The 19564-nt window shown below is 34.1% G+C and overlaps 1 protein-coding gene across 1 annotated transcript in view; it reads left to right on the forward strand.

Annotated features, from left to right (window-relative positions):
- Positions 1-19564, forward strand: part of UNC5D (unc-5 netrin receptor D) — a 385851-nt gene that overhangs the window by 67413 nt on the left and 298874 nt on the right. Inside the window, exon 5 of the mRNA XM_031949254.1 lies at positions 11020-11123. Coding sequence (XP_031805114.1) covers positions 11020-11123 — 104 coding nt within the window. The remainder of the gene's footprint in view (positions 1-11019; positions 11124-19564) is intronic.

Below are 19564 nucleotides of genomic sequence, written 5' to 3' on the forward strand. Positions count from 1 at the left end.
AGGATAGACCAAGTATACAAGTCCGTAATATTCAGTCTCTATTATTGTGAAGAGGGATAAAGGGCATAATGTAATACTATTCTGCTTATGATAGTGTGTGAATATATATTTTATGATGCCAGGTTTTTTTGTATTATAATAAAGGACCAAAATCGACACCAGCCATACTAAGGAATGACATTTTCAAAACTTGCCCAAGGTGACTAAGATAGTAAGAGTCAAAATTTTGGCACGTGAGGGTTATATTTGAAGAAACTAGGTATCATCAGCCTGGAGAAGAAAAGACAAAGTAGAGACAGAATATTTATCTTAAAGTATTTTAGAGACCTGCTACTTAGAAGATACATATGTATTTACATATAAACAGTCCCAACTCTGTACTTTTGCACAAGCAATTAATCATACTTGGAGTGTATACCTTCTTCATCTTTATTTTATATAATCTCTTAGCTTTCTGAAAAGTCCAGCTTTATAGCCACCTTCAACAGGAAGTCTTTCCTGATTCCCACATCTCCAGGCAGTAATGACCTCCCCCCAAAACAGAATATGTTTTCCCTAATAAAAGGTAATATTCATGAGAGCTGAGATTATTTTGGTGTTGTGGATTTTTATTTTTCATTTCTGGAATGAATGCAATCAATACCCATTTGTTGTTGTTTAGTTGTGTCTAACTCCTTGTGAGGAAATTGAAATAGGCAGGGTTAAGTGACTTGGCCAGAATCACATAGCTAATATGTGTTTGAGACTAGATTTGAACTTAGAAAGATGAAATTTCCTGAATCCAGTCACAGAACTCTACCATGTGCCAGACCCTGAGCTAACAGAAAATTAATGTAATATGAATTAATGTAATTAATGTAATATGAAGGTACCACATATAAGAGAATAATACTTCTATCTATGAGAGTATAAATAATAATAATAAAAGTCTCCAAGGAAGATGGATTCTACCTACAGTACTTGTCATATGGAGATACAAAGTAAGGGAGCTAAGAGGACTCTCTCACTGCATAGATACACATATTTACCAGCAAAGTTCTGCTTAGTCTCTTCACCATTTCATTGAAAGAGGAGAAAGTATTCTTCAAAGAGTTATTCAGTTACTACAATAGCATCCTTTACAGCACAGAGGCATGAAGAATGGACAGGCTTTCACCAATCATCCCTCTACATTGATCTCCACATGGTGCTCAAATAGTGGCTCTAATGGCAGCTCTGAACAGCAGCCCTCCAAGTCTTTATAGGAGAAAGTAGAGAAAGACAAGTACTTGACTCTGGAAAGTCCTTATGGTGTCAAAATGGAGAATGAAGCATGAAATGTCTACTTCTTGACCCAATTTCTTCTCTTCCTTGGCAGAATTTTCTGTAGTCCTAGATACCTTAGTGCCATAACATCAGTAATGAGGGGTCTGACACATTATCACAGGTGCAATGTGATATCTTTTTTCAGGAAGCTAAGAGATTATATAAATTAAAGATGAAGAAGGCATACACTTCAGGTATGGGTAATTGCTTTGCAAAAGTCCAGAGATGGGACCATTTGTATGTAAATACAGATGTATCTTCTAAGTGTTAGGTCTCTAAAACACTTTAAAGCAACTATTCTGTCGCTGCTTTGTCTTTTCTTCTCCAGGTTAATGATGCCTACTTTCTTCAAATAACCCTCATGCACCATAATTTTGATCCTTACTATTCTAGTCACCTTAGGCAAGCTTCTCCTCAAGAAGCTTATATTCTGCTGTCAGAAAGAACCAAATTAAGAAAATATGTGGCAGTTGCATAGGGAAATTTCAACTCAAAAATCACTTTTTTACACAAAGGGAAATCTCAATTCAACTTGATTTTCTCTCACTTTCTAACCACCAAAGCTGCCAAAGAGGGGTCTGATTTGCCTGAGGTAAAAGCTAATCATCATTGGAATTATTCAAACAAAAGCATGATTCACTGGACATGTAACTATGCAATACACAAGTGTACATATATGTTTGCATATATAAATGGATTATTTATATTTATGCATTGTGTATTGTGTAGGTATGTGTACATTTGTATATACACATATGTACCTACCTTATAAAATCATAGTTTAAGTTAGTCTTTCATAGCCTTTTGGTCCCTTTATGGTATAGGAGTCAGACTGAGTCAGAGACTAAAGAAGCTAGAATTCTCAGTGTTTTTTCCTGGCAATTTACACACTCCTTTACTTAACACATCATTCTATTGGCCTCAGTGGCTTAGAAGGAGAATAAAAAATGGTGAGAAATAGAAAGCTAAAAATGTTACTTTTTAAATACATTTTATTTCTTCTTGTTGCTGTGTTGGCTTTTCTTTTCTAAGCTCTTCTTTTATTTCTTCCCTTTTCCTTTTCAAGTGTGGCCCTGAATCCTAATGAGGCAACCAATACTAAAAACCTAAGGTTATTTTTAGGTCATTCTTTTTATAAAATGCTTTGCAGGTTTCTTTTGCTCTGATTACCTGTAGAGGGTTTTTCATAGTATGGAGAAAAAAAAAGAAAGGGATTTCCCCAAGCTACTGTTGTCTTAAAATCTCTGTCTTTGTTTGTAACTGATTTCAGCGTATTGTCACCCTCCACAATCATGTGAAAAATGCCAGGATTGTAGAAACACATTGATACTTACTCAAGACCAGTTTGCTCTGATCATAACTCTGTTATTAATTAATCCAGAAGATTTTGTCATTGAGTTATAGGAAGGGAAGTCCAGAAGCCTTAAATAGCTCAGTTCTGCAGGTAACTTCCTTTGGCCTCCACATCTTCATGGACATTATGAATCATTGTAAATTACTGTCTGCTTGGTAGAAGATGCCTGTCTAAGAAATATCATGGATCAGTCATTAGAACGTTAGAGAGATGGTCAGGCAAAAACTAAAACCTGAGGTGATAAAAAAGAAAAATTGATTTCTCTCTCTCTTTCCTTATCTTTATTGGCTCTCTAGAAAAATGGCAACAAGACAACAATGATGCTCACATGACTCTTATGCTTTACACTTTATAATGTAATTTATTCTCAAGAAGTCAATGAGGTAAGCATTGTAGGATCATATTTCCATTTTACAGATGAGGAAACTGATTCATGCCTAAATAAAATGACTTCAAGGTTATATAGCTAATAATTATTAAAGTCATGACTTAAAGTCTGGTATCTAGGTTGTGAAACCTGTGCTTTTACCACTACTACATCATGCTGGTGTAGTATGCTTAAAGTTTGCAAAACTCTTTATATTTATTATTGTTGTCCACTCGTTTTAAACTGTATCTGATTCCTCATGACCCCATTTGGGATTCTTTTGGTAAAGATACTGGAGTGGTTTGCTATTTCATTCTCCAGCTCATTTCACAGATAAGGAAACTGAGGCAAATGGCGTTAAGTGACTTGCTCATTATCACACAGATAGTAAGTGTCTGAGGCTAGATTTGAACTCAGGAAGATGAGTCTTCCTATCTTCAGGCCTGTCACTACAATGCACCACCCAGCCGCTCTTTTTCAGTTACATCATTTGATTTTTACAACCACCCTGTGAGGCAGGTGCTATTATTATGCATTTTACAAATGAGGAAAGTGAGGCTGAGGGAGGATAACTTACCTTGCAAGATCATGCAGCCCATAAATTATCATTAAAGGATTCTGAGGTCCTCCTTATGCAAGTTCAGTCTTGTATACTTTATACCACTAGACATCATATGCCATATATACTCTACACAATTGATATGTACTTAGCTCCTTAAAGTTTGCATGCATATTTTATATACATATATGTACATGCATGTATATAGATACCTGCTTATAGGTGTATATTCTTATTCAGCTCTCCCAGGTACTATATAAAGCAGGTAATATCTTTATTTTTTAAGTTTATTTTATAGATGAGGATCATAGCTCTAAAGTAATGGCTGACTTTCCTATTGCTATTAAGTGTCAGACGTAGGAGTCTCCACTTTATATCCTTACATTGATTCAGCACTGCCATGATTTGTCATTTTTTTTTCCAGAAATGACATTGAGCAGTCATTGATATCGGAAATGTCTGATACTTCTTGCATGGATCATGTTTTCATTTGTGATGAGTTTGTTATTCATATAGCAGGAGCCTAAGAAACAGAACAAAACAAAAAACTCATTAAGAAAATTACTAGAACAGTAATACTTCACCAAGGAATAGTGTTTTTGGAAGATGGGTGGTATAAGAAAGGATGAAATCAGAGTGTAAAGTTGCAGAATATCTGTTTTTTTAGTTTATAAAATGAATTATGCAGATGAGAACAAAAGTTTTCTAAACAGTCATGCAATATTATGGTCTTTTTGTTTGGGAAATATGTTGTTTTGCTGAAATTCTGAGTATTTCACTATATGAAAACTCATTTTCTTAAAAAAGTTTTTGGATAATTTATTATTTTGAAAATAGTTCCATATACTTCTATGCTTCAGAAGTTATGTAATTTCAATGTGGATGATTCTTTCAATGATGTAGATTGCAACTAGCCCCCCATTCTCACAGCCATCTACCTTAGTACATAGCTTCAGAAATTACTGAGGTGACAAATTTGTCACTTACTGGTTAACTACCTTGATCTGAGCTTCTCCACACAAAGCTGCACTGGATCCTAGATTATATCCTACTTCTAGGCCTGTATTTAAATTCTTTGTAGGATATTAGGATTTACTGAGCTATGATTATATTAACAACTTTTGGGAATTCAGCACTACCTTTGTGTAAGAGAAACATAAGAGTAGGACTTATTGAAGAACCAATGCATGCATACATACATACATACATGTGTATGTATATATTTATATATGTATACATATATATATAAAACATTACACTAAGTTAACAATTAGAAATGAAAAGCAAAATGAAAAAGACTGTGTTATCTATAATACTCTGCCCAATGGGTTTGCCCTGTTTAAGAATTCTTGAGAGGGAGATGAGTTGATTACTTTCTCTCTATTTACATACCTCCAGTTACATGAAATCAACCTTTTTCATTTTTGGTCAGCTCACATCTCCCAGATATCCTTTTTTATATAAAGTAAAACCCTATCATCCTATAATTTTGATCTACTGATCATTTGATTCAAGATATACCTTTCAAAGTCTTTTCAAAATCTCATGGAATAAGGCTAATCTAATTTCCATATTATAGTGCTTCAGAATAATAACCATTAATACAGAACTTTACAGTTTGCAAAGTGATATATACACATATATAAACACAGGTATCTGTGTATATATGTATATGAATGTGCATATATATGTATATATAATGAGCATATACACACATATATACATGTCATTTGAGTCTCACAACTCGGCAAGGTAGTTATTATTTGCCCACTTTATAAATGGGATTGACATACTAGGCATCTGAGGCAGGATTCAAATACAGCTCTTATTTACGCAAAATCTAACACTGGCCAATCTGCAACCTAGCTTTTCCCAATTTGTACTATGAATTATCTGTGTTTGAGTCTAAATATCCCCCATTCCTTCAATCAATATTCATCAACAAGTATTTATTAAGTGGTAAATATATGCAAGAGGTAACTAGGGGGTATAATGGATAGAGGGCTGAGTTTGGAGTCAGGAAAATCTGACTTCAAATCTGGCCTCAGACACTTACTAGTTGTGTGACCCTGAGCAATTCATTTAACTTTGTCTCAGTTTTCATTTCTGTAAAATGGGGTGGAGAGAGAAATGGCAAAGTACTACAGCATCTTTGCCAATGGAACCCCAAATGGGGTCACAATGAGTCAGACACAACTGAACTGAAAACAATTAAACAACAACAAATATATTATATATATATATATATATATATATATATATATAGAGAGAGAGAGAGAGAGAGAGAGAGAGAGAGAGAGAGAGACTTGCCTATGTAATAGACCTATGAATATATATATATACATGGTACTATGCTACAGTTTTACTTCCTTTCCTTATTCTGGGCATGTATTTCTATGAGGAAATGTAGTTAGCCCTTCATAACTTTTGATGCTACTTCTTTTTACCAACTTATTTGTCTTAATATTTAAGTAAATACAAAAGGGTAGGTATAATAAAAGAAGGGGGAGAACTGATAAAATGGAGGATATATTGGGGAAGGTGGTGATCAGAAGTAAAAGAGTGGCTTCAATATAGGGATTGTCAGTCCAATATTGCTACTGAAAGAGTAGTCTTGCAATGGCATGGAAGAGATGTCATTGATCCTAAGGAATCCTAAGAATAAGAATACATATGTGAATATAGGGAAATTAGGAATTCCATGTATGAAATTTCCTTTATAATTAACTATCAGTCTAAACTGATGGACATCAAGCATTTGAGGAGAAAGTCATAAATGTTGTGAGCAAAAGATCCAGGGCAAATCCTGGAAGTATTTCAAAGCCAGAGACTGACACTGAATTGTAAGTCAAAGCTGACCAAACAGAACTGCAGAGGCAAACAGTACACCGATGTTTCCATAGACAAAGGCGAAATGTCCATGTCCAGCACTGTGTATCCTCTGACCTAAAGGGAAGAGGACCATGAAATCAAACAAGACCTGACTTAAAAAGTTATCTTTTATGTACATCTTGCTTCAGCAAGGTCTGCTCACTATCTTCTTAGAGCATTAATAAGGCCAGTTATAAATGCTCAGGTTTATACATTTAGAAGTAGAAGGAACCTTTGAATTCATTTCTAATAGTCTCAATCTGACTCAGACCAGTCTGGTATTCAGGATAGGAACAGAATGAGATAAATGGGAACCACATAACCCAATTTACAAAAAGAAGTCCATCTAACCATTGCACTGAATAAGATTATTTGACAGAGATACATCATTGGTGGGGTGCAGCTTCTCTGCCTTTGTATTGGCTATCATCAGAAGTCAGGGATGGGGAGGCAGTAGAAAGGCAATGCTTCTTCTTTCTCCTATGCGTGGTTTTATTTTTTCTTTTCTTTTCTTTTCTTTTTTTTTTTTTTAAGCATACCAGGAAACTGTGGCATTCATTCAAGTCCTGGGCCAATTATGTGTCAAGGATTTTTTTCCAACATCTTTTAAAGAACAATTAAATTAGTATACCTGGCCTCATGACATTGCTGGAGCCACATCATATAATCTAATTCCTTCATTTTAAGATTAAAGAAAAAGGCCAAGAAGTCGTACCCAAGGTTACACATATAATAACAAAACTGCAGAACTTTCTATGGTACCCTGTTTCTCCAAGTTGATTGTTGTAGTTCAGTAATTCATTGATATTCACTTGTTTCAGTCATGGCCAAATCTTTTTGATTCTATTTGGGTTTTTGTTTTTGTTTTTGTTTTTAGCAAAGGTAATGGAATCATTGCCATTTCCTCCTCCAACTTATTTTATGAATGAGGCACACTGAGTTGTACCCTTTTACTGAGACAAACAGGGTTAAGTGACTTGCCAAGGGTTGCATAGGCAAGTGTCTAAGGCCAGATTTGAACTCATGAAGTTATGACTCTTCCTGACTCCAGGCTGACTCTCTCTACTGTGCCACCTAGCTGTCACTCAGTGATTACAACTTGTAAATCTTGATTCCAACTTTGTTGAAATGCATCTCTTCTGTATTTTGAGAGCACGCATACATTACTTTAAGATGATCTGAAGCTAATTTGCAAATCTCTTTTTATGAAGAGAAATGTAATTTTGTTGTTCCATGAGGCCAAAATGAGGTGGACAAATTCAACAAATGATTTCAATGCAATGTGCTTCAACCACTCATATGAACTTGTGTCATCGTTCCTGCAGACTTAACAAATGACTCTGACTTTGACTATAAAAAATGACTATAATTTTTCATTGGCTGATTTGGTTTGAATGAGTAAATTATTTTTATATCATTGCATTAACTCCCATAACATTGAATGAGCTGATAACTCCCTGGTGTTGCTGAGCAGCAAAGGACTATTATTCTGAATTGAATTTTTATTGATTTTCTTGTGCTACAATGAACTTCCTAACATAGTAGCATGAAAGGAAAATGAAAGCTAGACCAAATAGCTTTAGAAAGAGCACTCTCTTGCCCCATGTTCTGACCTGACATAGCACCAGAGTTTGTACTTATTGGCCACTGCTGACTTCTCTAGGTATTGATTATGTGATTTTTATCTTATCAAAATCCCTTGCTTTACCATGTCCTTATCTGTTGGGGGGAAGGGGAATATCATTCCATCTTTTTTTTTTGTATGAAGAACTACTCAAATCAGATATGGGTTAGAACAGGAGTAAGAAAGAAACAAAAAGAAAGGTATTAATATTCTAAACAATTGCTTCTGAACAATTCTTGTCAATTCTTTATGGAGTTGGGCATTAAGGGGCATTCTACTTTCCCATTATCTTGGGTATTATTTGGAAGAGTTAGTATAAAGAATAGAGGACAAAGTTTCAGAATCTGGTGGCCAGAGAAAAGTCATTTATCTTCCCAATGTCCCGAGGCATCTTTCTAAGATTGTAAGTTTCAGAAGACTTACCATTTGAATTTATAGTCTAAGTTTCCTACACTATTAGAATTTTAAGTCTGGTATCTCTTCTCTCCCCCTCCAAAAATGTTGGTTTTTAATGTTTTATAAAGTTGGATGTTACATAGATGAGATTAATGAGAATGCATTCATGATCATTTTTACTATGCCTAGAATCACAATAGATGGTTTTAGGATTCTCCAAAATTTTTGACAGATCGTTCTTATTTAATTTTGTATAACACATGGTAAATTTGGAATTTGGCATAAGATAATTTAGATTAAATTGGCTTTTTTTTCTTCTATGGATTCCTATTTAGTTTGGTATGGGACAGAGTATCCAAGTAATACATCCAGTACTGAAATAATCTAGAATAATGACTGAACTAATTTCCTAATTCCAAGATGAACATATGTGGACGGTGATTCTAGCCATTGGTTTTGTATGTTGGACAAAACTAGTTTAGTATTATCCAGAGTGACCATGTTAATATGTTGAATGAGACTTCTCTTGGATGATGGAGCAGTCAGTTCAAAGAAAAGACTTTCCATTAGCAGACTCTTTAACACCTCTTGAGTAAGAGTAAATATCACTTTCCAGCTAGATCCATATTTGTCCCTTTCTGATGAATAACGCATTAGTGTAATCTGGAGCATGACTTTTTGACTTGAGGAAGATACTCCCAGGGGAGTAACAGATAAAAATTTCCAGGTCTAATATGTGCAGAGAAAGCTGAGTATTCCATATCAGTGCTCACTCACAGTACCTATTATTATATCAGTTTCTGTGTGGCTTTCCACTATACTCCAAGCCAGTAACTGAATCATAAGTTTAAAGGGATATGACAATTCATGAATTCCTGAATAATAGAAAACTGTTCTTTAGAACTTAAAGAATAGGGAAGAAAATGAAAAAATGAATCTCACTATGTGTGCTAGTAATATTAGTTTTTGGTGATCTTTTACATCACACAAACTAATGAATAACTCGATAAATATTTCTCTGGAAAAAGAACAATGATTTTCTGTAGGAGAAAGAAACATGAAGATGAAGAAAAAATCTAATGCCAGAGAATACATAGAGTGTTGTGCTTTAAAAAATTTCCCTTTGAATTTTTGATTTGCTAAAATCAAATTTAATGTATTTATAACATTTATAAAAAATGTAACATTTGGGGTAGCTTGGTGGCACACTGAATAGAGTACTAGCCCTGAAGTCAGGAGGACCCGAGTTTAAATCTGGCCTCAGACACTTAAGACTTCCTAGCTGTATGACCCTGGGCAAGTCAGTTAACCTGGGCAAGTCAATTGCCTCAGCCAAAAAAAAAAAAAGAAAAAAAGTAATATTTAGGTCTCTGATCCTTTCTGGGGAATCTTCTTTCACATTATAAACAATAAACAAAATTAAATTAATAAATCCACAGTATGTAATTTGAAATACTCAATTCAAACAAAAATGCATCATCAAAGTGAGTAGGGAGGGGGGAAATAGCATCTTTTACTAAGGAAAGCATTGTAAATAAGATTCCTAGTTGAGCATTCCATATAGTTTAGTGACAGCTGGAGTTGTAAATGTGCTATGAAATTAGCAAAATGTTCTTCTGGTCTTTCAGTAGCAGAAAAGGCCAAAACCCCTTAAAAAACAATATAGTACATAATCACATAGTAACCACACCAAAAAGGCTCCTGAAAGAGCTATGTATGTATATGTATGTGTATGTATTTATGTGTACTCTTTGCCAAAATAAGAGAACTCTGCTGGTTAGCAATCAGACACTAGAAGTCAGGAATCTCAGATTTTGTTCCCAGTGCTGGCACTGATACTCTCTGAGACCAGTGGCAAGCCAATTAACCTCACCATGCTCCATTCCTCCATGCATCAAAGGCTAATGGTACAACTTGTTTGTTAAGTGCCTTGAGCTCCTAGTGATGGGCATCACACCAGTGCAGAACATTTCTATTGAACTGGAGGGCATTGTATTTTTTAATTGTATGTTTGGTTGGATAGATTATAGATTTTTGTTGTTGTTTTTGTCATTGAATGCCTCCCCTTCTCCCTGGTTACAAATAAAAAGGCTAATAGGTAATCTCACTCTATTACTATTTTCTAGGATCTCCAGAGGACCAAGAAAATGGCACAAATTACAGATTAATAATGTATTCTTTAGTTAATAGTAATAAAATATATTACATGAAAAAAGCCTACTGTAGCTATGTATTTACATGAATTCATTAGGATAAGTGTTACAATGTTGTGTAGATGATACTAGTATAAATTTATGGACCCATGAAATCTTGTTTTTTTCTTTGCCAGTTTTTTTTTTTTTTTTGTCTTTTTTTTAAGATCATGAAAAATTGAAAGAGCTAGAAAGGGAAAGGCAAGAATTAAAAACTGAATCATAATATTTGAAGCAGTTCTGTTACTCAGAAAGCTTCTACACCAGACAATACTTTGCTTAATTGTATGTTGAGCAAATGTATACAAAGTTGCCTTCTCATATCTGACTATTTTGCTGGCCTCTTCACAGATTTACGGAAAAACTTTGAGCAAGACCCCCAGGGAAGGGAGGTGCCTATTGAAGGGATGATTGTCCTACACTGTCGTCCCCCAGAGGGTGTCCCTGCTGCAGAGGTAAGATACATCTTGAATTTGACTAAACTATTTTTGGAGGAGATTGTGCACAAGCCCAGAGGGTGAGATCAGTTAATTGTTATAGGTGTATGTGTCATGGGGAACTACATATCCTAGATATTGAGTAAATACTTAGATATAAGAAATACGGAAAAAGTAGAAAAAGAATGTTTGCCTTTAATATATGAAATCTATTGCCTGGTTGCCACAAAATCCTACACTTGAAGAGTGTGAGTATTGATTCTGCAACTTTACTTTCAAGAGCTAGCTTCCTAAGTGCCTTCAAAAGAAAGTGTTATCTGCCCATTTTTTTAATTATTTCATACAAGTTATTGGTTTTGATCATTATCTATAAAGCATCAAGGAAAGACAAAACCATGTGAGAGGAATGAGGTAGTGGTGTCCATGAAGGAACTGGAGAGATCTTTTCTGATCCCCATGCTGGTATTATGTTACCATATATCTAACGTGCTTTCTTTCTATGGAGCAGAGAATTTGAAACACAGAGTTATTGAAGGCAATGTTGTTTTGAATGAATGAACTTTTAAATGTTCTTATATGAGGCAGCAAGTGTGGTTCATTGGATAATGTGCTAGACCTGGAATTCATAAGTTCTGATTTCAAATTTGAGCTCAAACACTTACTATGAAACTGATCAAATCATTTAATCTTTGCTTGGCTGTTTATTTTTATTTTGTACATGTCTTTTATATTTTATATATACATATATATATATATAATATTATAAATATCTTCAATAACACCTATATTTCGAGATTGTCATGAAGCTTGAATGAAGCACTTAGCAAACCTTAAAATACTATGTAAATGCTAGTTATTATTATTGTTGTTGTTATGTTAAGGAAAAGGAAGATGAGGATGAGGATTAAGATGATGAGGATGGTGATGATGATGATGATGATGATGATAATGTTCTCTAGATCCTCTATTACACTGTAAGGATACATCAGTGTTATAACATAGGAGTTATTATTATCTTGGTTAAATGATTCATCTGCCTGAATGTCATTTTTTTCTTATCTGAAACGTGGTAATATTAATACTTATACCACTTACTTCAACAGGTGTTCATTTAAAGCAGATAAGAGAATTGCATAAAGTTTTCAGTGGTTTAGCATAAATGGCTAAAAATGTGTAGGTTAACATCACTTGAATAATTATTGCCATGGTAATGCTTTAGATCTTTAAATAAACAATTCAGGTGTGGCTGTGATACAGACAATACTGTGATTATCGAGAGAATAAGAGACTAGTTGTAGTTACCTAGCAGGGTTGGGATTTGTTTTAGTACTGTAGGGTCTAGTGTAGATAACAGTCTAGACCATTTATATTCCTTTAATATTGTAAGCCATGAAGTTGTCTACAATGCTGTTATTTAATTCCCAGTGAACAGAGGAAAAAGATTAGTAGCACACAGAAGCTGTTCATTGCTCTCATCTCTCCTCATATTTTTGTGGTTATCATGTAATTGGAGGGGCAAAGGAAGAAAACAAGGAAATTGCAAAAGAAGAAAACATGGAGGGGGGGATGAGTGGTGTGTGAGTGTGTCCGTGTGTGTGTGTGTATGAAAACATGCTGAGTTAGATATCATCTAAAGCCCAGAGAACTCAGAGAAATGAAGCAAAAGGGAAATAAAACTAAATTGAACATTATATGTATGTGATATGAAATTTAAAACTAATGGGAAAAGAAGCTTATTTCATATTTTTAAAAGAATATTGTTGCAAATGACTAATCTTTGCCCTTGATCTTATATGAATATAGTATCCCTTTTTAGACTAGTTGAAAAACAGTAATGTGTTAGTAGTGTATTGAATGTAGAAGTAAATAGACACCTTTCTTCTATGATGGATATAAAGGAAACACTGCAATTAGTAAAGCAAGCATTGATCATGTACTTTGTAGTAACTAGGTAGTACAGTGGATAGAGCAATAGGTCTAAAATCAAGACAACCTGAGCTCAAAATTGTTTTCCGATACTTAGTAACTTCATGACCATGGGCAAGTCACTTAACCTATGTCTGTTCTCACCTGTAAAATGGGTTTAATAACAGCATCTGCCTCAGAGTATTGTTTTGAGATCTAATAAGATATTTATAAAGCACTTAGCACAGGACCTTACACATAGGAGGCACATAATAAGTGGGAACAAAGATTTTAAAGGTACTCCAGTTCTACTTCTGAGACATACCAGCTGATTAACCTCAGGCAAGTCACTTCAACATTTTGGGTTTCAATGATCTCATATGAAAAAAAGAGTTTGGACAATAGCCAACATTTATTTAGTGCTCTAAGTTTTGTAAACCACCATACATGTTATCTCATTTTGGGCCTCTTAGAGGTAGATACTCTTATGGTTCCTATTTTACAGATAAGGAAATGGTAATTGAGTTAAGTTACTTGCTTACTATCTCACAATTATTAAGTGCCTGAGTCAAGGTTTAAACTCAGATCTTCTGACTCCAGGATCAATATTCTAAATACAAAATCATCTACCTGCTGATGGATGTTTCTTACAGCTCCAAATTTCATGATTCTATGTGAGAGTGAAATACTGTATTGTATATTTGTAATTATATTATTTCTTATTATTGATCTCTATAGTCTCCAGTCCTAAATAGATTCATAATACTATCAACATGGGTGCTTCTTATTATCATTCTCTTCAATTCAATAAGCCTCAATAAAATGTCTATTATGTGAAAAGCATTGAGATTACAAAGGTTCAGACAAAGCATTTCCTGCCCAAAGAAGCTTACATTCTGCTTCAAGGCATTGGGGGAGGGTCAATATGTTCAGAAAGCATGATGGGAAATCAGAGAAAGTGTCATCATGAAAATTTTAACTGATCTCTTGAGGTAAAGGAAAAATTCAAGGAAAAATAGATGATGAAAAGTGACATTCTAAGAACAGAGAACAAAATACTAAATTGGATGATAGAAAGCTGAGTTGGGGGAATAGCATACAGATAAATTCATATGCCCTATAAAGTTATTGAAGGGGAGCAATATGAAATTATTTTAGATAATTTAATAAAATAAATAAAATATTTTTAAATAAAATTTAAAAAAAAATAAAATAAAATTTAGATGGGAGTCAAAAGGGCCTTAAATGCCAAGTTAAGGAGTTTGTCTTTTATCCTCTTTGCAATAGGAAGTCATTAAAGAATTTTGATGAATGGTGTGATGTGGTTCAGTCAAGTTAAACAAATCTATAATATAGAATTCAGATCTATAGTGTCATGTGTGTGATAAGCCCTAGAATGTGATGAGCCCCAAAACTAAATATGAGAAAGAGACACAGCACAGATAAATAGGAAAATAATTTTGGGAAATGCATAAAGGATGGATTACACACACAAAAAAAGATAGAAAATAGGGAATTAAGTGTGTTATAGTAGTAAAGTGAGAAGTGATGGGCACATTTCAGAGAATAGCAGCTGCATAAGTAGAGAGAGAGTGACATATTCAAGAAATATTTTAATGTTAGAGTCATTGAGTTGGCAGATGATTGGATTTGGGAGATGATGACAGAGAAAAGTCAACAAGTACTCTAAGGTTACAAACTGGAAGACTATGAGAAGAATGATGTCCTCAAGAAATAGCAAGCCTTGGAGAAGGATTAGGTTTTGGTGAGGAAGACAATAAGATAAATTTTGAACAAGATTAACTTAAAATATCTTGTGATATATATGGGCAACATCTCACAGTCACAAATTACAGGCTGTCAGCTATAACCAATCCACCTTTTTTTCATGCCGCAAAATTCCTATTCTCATCTCCTCATAAATCCTTCATAAAGTATTTACCCAATTTTCCTTTTGTCTTCCTTTAGATCTTTTCACATCTCTCGGAAATCCCTATGACCCCGTCTTAGTTTAACTATTTCTTTTCTTTTACTTCACATTACTGAATTACTTTATCTTCTGATCAGAAATTTTCCCCAAAAACAACATTTTTGCCACTTTTCACATATGTCCAATTCAGCACTATGTTTTGGAGTATACTTATCATATCTACCATGTAAGTCTCCAAAGACTTTTTTGAATCACACACAATTGGATGTCTTTAAATATGGTAGTATCCAGTTTTCTAAAGCCCTATGACATCTTTGAAAGAACACTGCTATTCCAAAGATGGGTTTCTGTGTCTCTGAGAACTTTGAGATCCTGCAAAGTTCTATACAATTTTCCAAAGGCCATTCAGGCCATTTTTGATATAATAGATTCAGAATTTCCCATTTACACTAATTATCTAAGATTTGTTCATTCTGCATATATTTATATATGTATAAGATTGGAGAGATGTAGTTTATAGAAACCTTAGAGAAATTATATACATATGTGTTTTTATGCATTTGTATATATAAATAATATATACATATATATGGAGAAAGGGAAAAATAAAGAGCATTTCATTTTTATCTAACCTCAATGAGTAGCACACTTCCTTGCACATAAGAGTAATGATAGATGCTTATTACAGCTTGATATGTGAAAATAATCCATCTACTTATGTTGTTGATCAATCAGTTTTTGTCAGAAAGTTTAAAGGAAGGAGGAGAGAAAGTTAGATATCGAGTATCTTTATCTTTGAGAAAGTAAGGTATAAGTTACTGTTCATTCTTCAGTTTCAAAGAGGACTAATTAAATCATAGGGTGATATAGTGACTCATCCATGAATTAAATTTAAGTGAGGCAGAGTTGCATAACATCAACCTCATTCTCTCTTTCTGAGAGATCAAAGACCAATGGCAAGATAAAAGTCAGAATGACTGGCAAGAAGCAGTGGACTTGCCATTTTTGGTCTGTATTCCAATGGCATCCTAAAAGAGTGAAAAGGACCCATGTACAGCCATGTTTGTAAGAGCTCTTTTTGTGGCAGTAAATGAAATGTGGTAATGCACATTAACTGGGGAAATGACTGAATAAGGTGTGTGAAGGTAATGGAATATTATTGTATTACAAAAATGATGAACAAGTTTTTAGAAAGGCCTGGAAAGATTGATATGAACTGATGCTGAGCCAAACAATCAGAACCAGGATTACATTGTACACAATAACGAATGTGAGATGATCAATTATGAAACACTTGGTTCTTCTCAATAGTTCAGTGATCCAAAGCAATCTCAATAGACTTAGGATAGAAACTTCCATCTGCATGCAGAAAAAAGAACTATGGAGATTGAATGTAAATCAATATATGCTATGTTCACTTCTTTTTTCTTTTTTTTTCCTTCTCCCATGGTTTTTCTTTTTTTGTCATGATTTTTGTATCCCAGTATGATTCAAAAGCAATGCATATTTTAAAAATTAATTAATAATTATTTAGTATATTTATAATAATAATAATAAATAAAAAATAATATAAAATTTAAAAAAGAATGAGAAAAAAAGATGCAGTGGATGATCTTGGCATCTTGGATGTCTGACCAAGTTCTAAGTACTCCAGGGCATTTGCTTCAATCCCCTTTGTGACTATTGGAATAAAATGTCCTTGTTGGTCCTTTCTGACAGAGAAGTCTTCATATGCTTGGGTAGACACCCACTCCCCCTAACTCACTAACAGATTTTCTATCATTTCTTAGAACCATAAGTGAGAGTTGAGTGCCAGATGAACCACCAAAGGTGGATGAGCAGTCCTGAAAAGAATTTGGAAAGTCTTCCCACCAAAGGTGCTAGTTCTCCTTGAATGTCCCATACATGAGTTGTAAACAAATGGTCAAAGGATGGAATTGGCTTCTTTAGCAGAGAATATATTCTTTACCACTGGAAACACTAGGTAGACCCTTATCTAGTATATTATAGATATGAGGTGTCAGAAGAGATGAATTTAGAAATTATTTATTTTTGATGGAATTTTAAAATGATTCAATCATTTGAATTTGGAAACTGATTTTTTATTCTGCAAAGTTTTTAGTACAAGATGGTGAGAAGCTTTGGGGTTATGGTCCACTGAGAAACTGTGGATTGCTTGCACCTATGTAACCTAAGAAACTTCCACAACCCGTTCTAACTCAGAAATTCCTTGGTTCTCTGTTACGAAGGAAATCAAATTGTTAATGCAAGATCTTTATAGAATAAATAAAGTCAAGACCATAGATTCTCATTGTAGTCAGGGAGAACTGAGATCAAATATAGCCACAGAAACTGACTAGTTATGTGAAACTGACTAGTTATGTGACTTTGGGCAAATCACTTAACTTTTGTCTGTCTCAGGTTTCTCATCTGTGAAATGAGAATAATGATAGTACATAACTTCTAGAGTTGTTAAAAGGATCAAACAAGATAATATTTATAAAGCATGTTGCAAAATTAAAAGAATCAGATAAATGCATAGCAATGGTAGTAGTTGTAGTTGTAATAATAATAATAGTTGTTCAACAAGTTATCTTTTATCAGCTTAATGAATGCTAGACGTTATTCTAGATACTGAATATACAAAGATAAAGTGAAACAGTACCTGTCTTCAGTAACCATGCAATTTATTGAGGAAATATATATATTTTCATAACATAATATATTTTAATAATATATATATATATTAATAATATATTTTCATAACAAATACAGAGTAATTACATGAGGGGGTGTTATATAAAGATATGGATAGATAGATGATAAATATAAATAAATGGATATTATATATACATATATATATATGTATGTATATATATAATGTGTGTGTATATGTGTATATACTTTGTATGGGGGGAAATGGTATCTCAATTGAGTCTTAAAACAAACCAGAGATTATAAAAAGTAGAGGTGGAATTCCAGATATGAGTAAAAACACTGGAGGACAAAGATGAAATATCTAAGAATGGCCAGTTTGTTCAGAATACATGATGTATGAGTGGAAGTCATGAGAAATCATCTCAAAATACAAGTAACCTCCATTCCAAAGTCTGTTAGTCTGAAAATCTCTCCTTGTTGGTTGTTGGGGGCAGGGAAGAACTGGTGAGACACTGTATAGCTCTAGCCTTCACCAATCCTCTCTTTAGGTTTTTCATGGGCAGTTTCACTTTGGGACTTTTGGGGGCAAGGGTTAGGAATTACATCAGAGTGCTCTGTACTTCATTAGTTAGTAATTAGGACTTTTGTACTTTTAATCTAGCTGAGGAATAGCTAGGAAGCCTGGCCTTGGAATAAGTAGAACTGAGTTCAAATAAGTCCTCAGCAACGTACTATTTTGTGTGACCCTGGGCAAATCACTTACCTCTCTTTGCCTCAGTTTTCCTGTCTTTAAAATGATCTGGAGAAGGATATGGCAGAACACTCCAGTATCTTTGCCAAGAAGACTCCAAGTGAAGTCATGGAGAATCAAGTACTATTGAAATGAATCAACAGCAAAAACAACCAGTACCAGAAAAAAAACTAGCCAAATAGGCTTTCTCTGTTTCTCACACATGACATTATCTCCTGTTTGCATACCTTTGCAATGGTTGTCCCAGAATGCCCTGCATACATTCTCTCCCTATCTCCTCCTCAAACAGGCTTTCTTCCTTTAGAAAATACTACCTTTTGGCTTAGCTGTACCAGATCTAAAATTATGTTATAGAGCAGCAGTTACCAAAATCATTTGGTATTAGCTAAGGAATAGATTAGTTGATCAGTGGAATAGGTTAAATTCAAGGGACAAAACAGTCAACAACTATAGCAACCTAGTGTTTGACAGACCCAAAGACCCCAGCTTTTGGGATAAGAACTTACTGTTTGACAAAAATTGCTGGGAAAATTGGAAACTAATATGGCAGAAACTAGGCATTGATCCACACTTAACACCGTACACCAAGATATGGTCAAAATGGGTTAATGACCTAGGCATAAAGAATGAAATTATTAATAAATTAGAGGAACACAGGATAGTTTACTCTCAGACCTGTGGAAGAGGAAGGAATTTATGACCAAAGAAGAACTAGAGATCATTACTGATCACAAAATAGAAAATTTCGACTATACCAAACTGAAAAGTTTTTGTACAAACAAAACTAATGCAGACAAGATTAGAAGGGAAGCAATAAACTGGGAAAATATTTTTACAGTCAAAGGTTCTGATAAAGGCCTCATTTCCAAAATATATAGAGAATTAACTCTAATTTATAAAAAATCAAGCCATTCTCCAATTGAAAAATGGTCAAAGGATATGAACAGACAATTCTCAGATGAAGAAATTGAAACTATTACTAGTCATATGAAAAGATGCTCCAAGTCATTATTAATCAGAGAAATGCAAATTAAGACAACTCTGAGATACCACTACACACCTGTCAGATTGGCTAGAATGACAGGGAAAAATAATGCAGAATGTTGGAAGGGATGTGGGAAAACACGGACACTAATACATTGTTGGTGGAACTGTGAATACATCCAACCATTCTGGAGAGCAATTTGGAACTATGCTCAAAAAGTTATCAAACTG

The sequence above is a fragment of the Sarcophilus harrisii genome, chromosome 2 (genome assembly GCF_902635505.1).
Source record: "Sarcophilus harrisii chromosome 2, mSarHar1.11, whole genome shotgun sequence".
In the NCBI taxonomy this organism is placed as follows: Eukaryota; Metazoa; Chordata; class Mammalia; order Dasyuromorphia; family Dasyuridae; genus Sarcophilus; species Sarcophilus harrisii.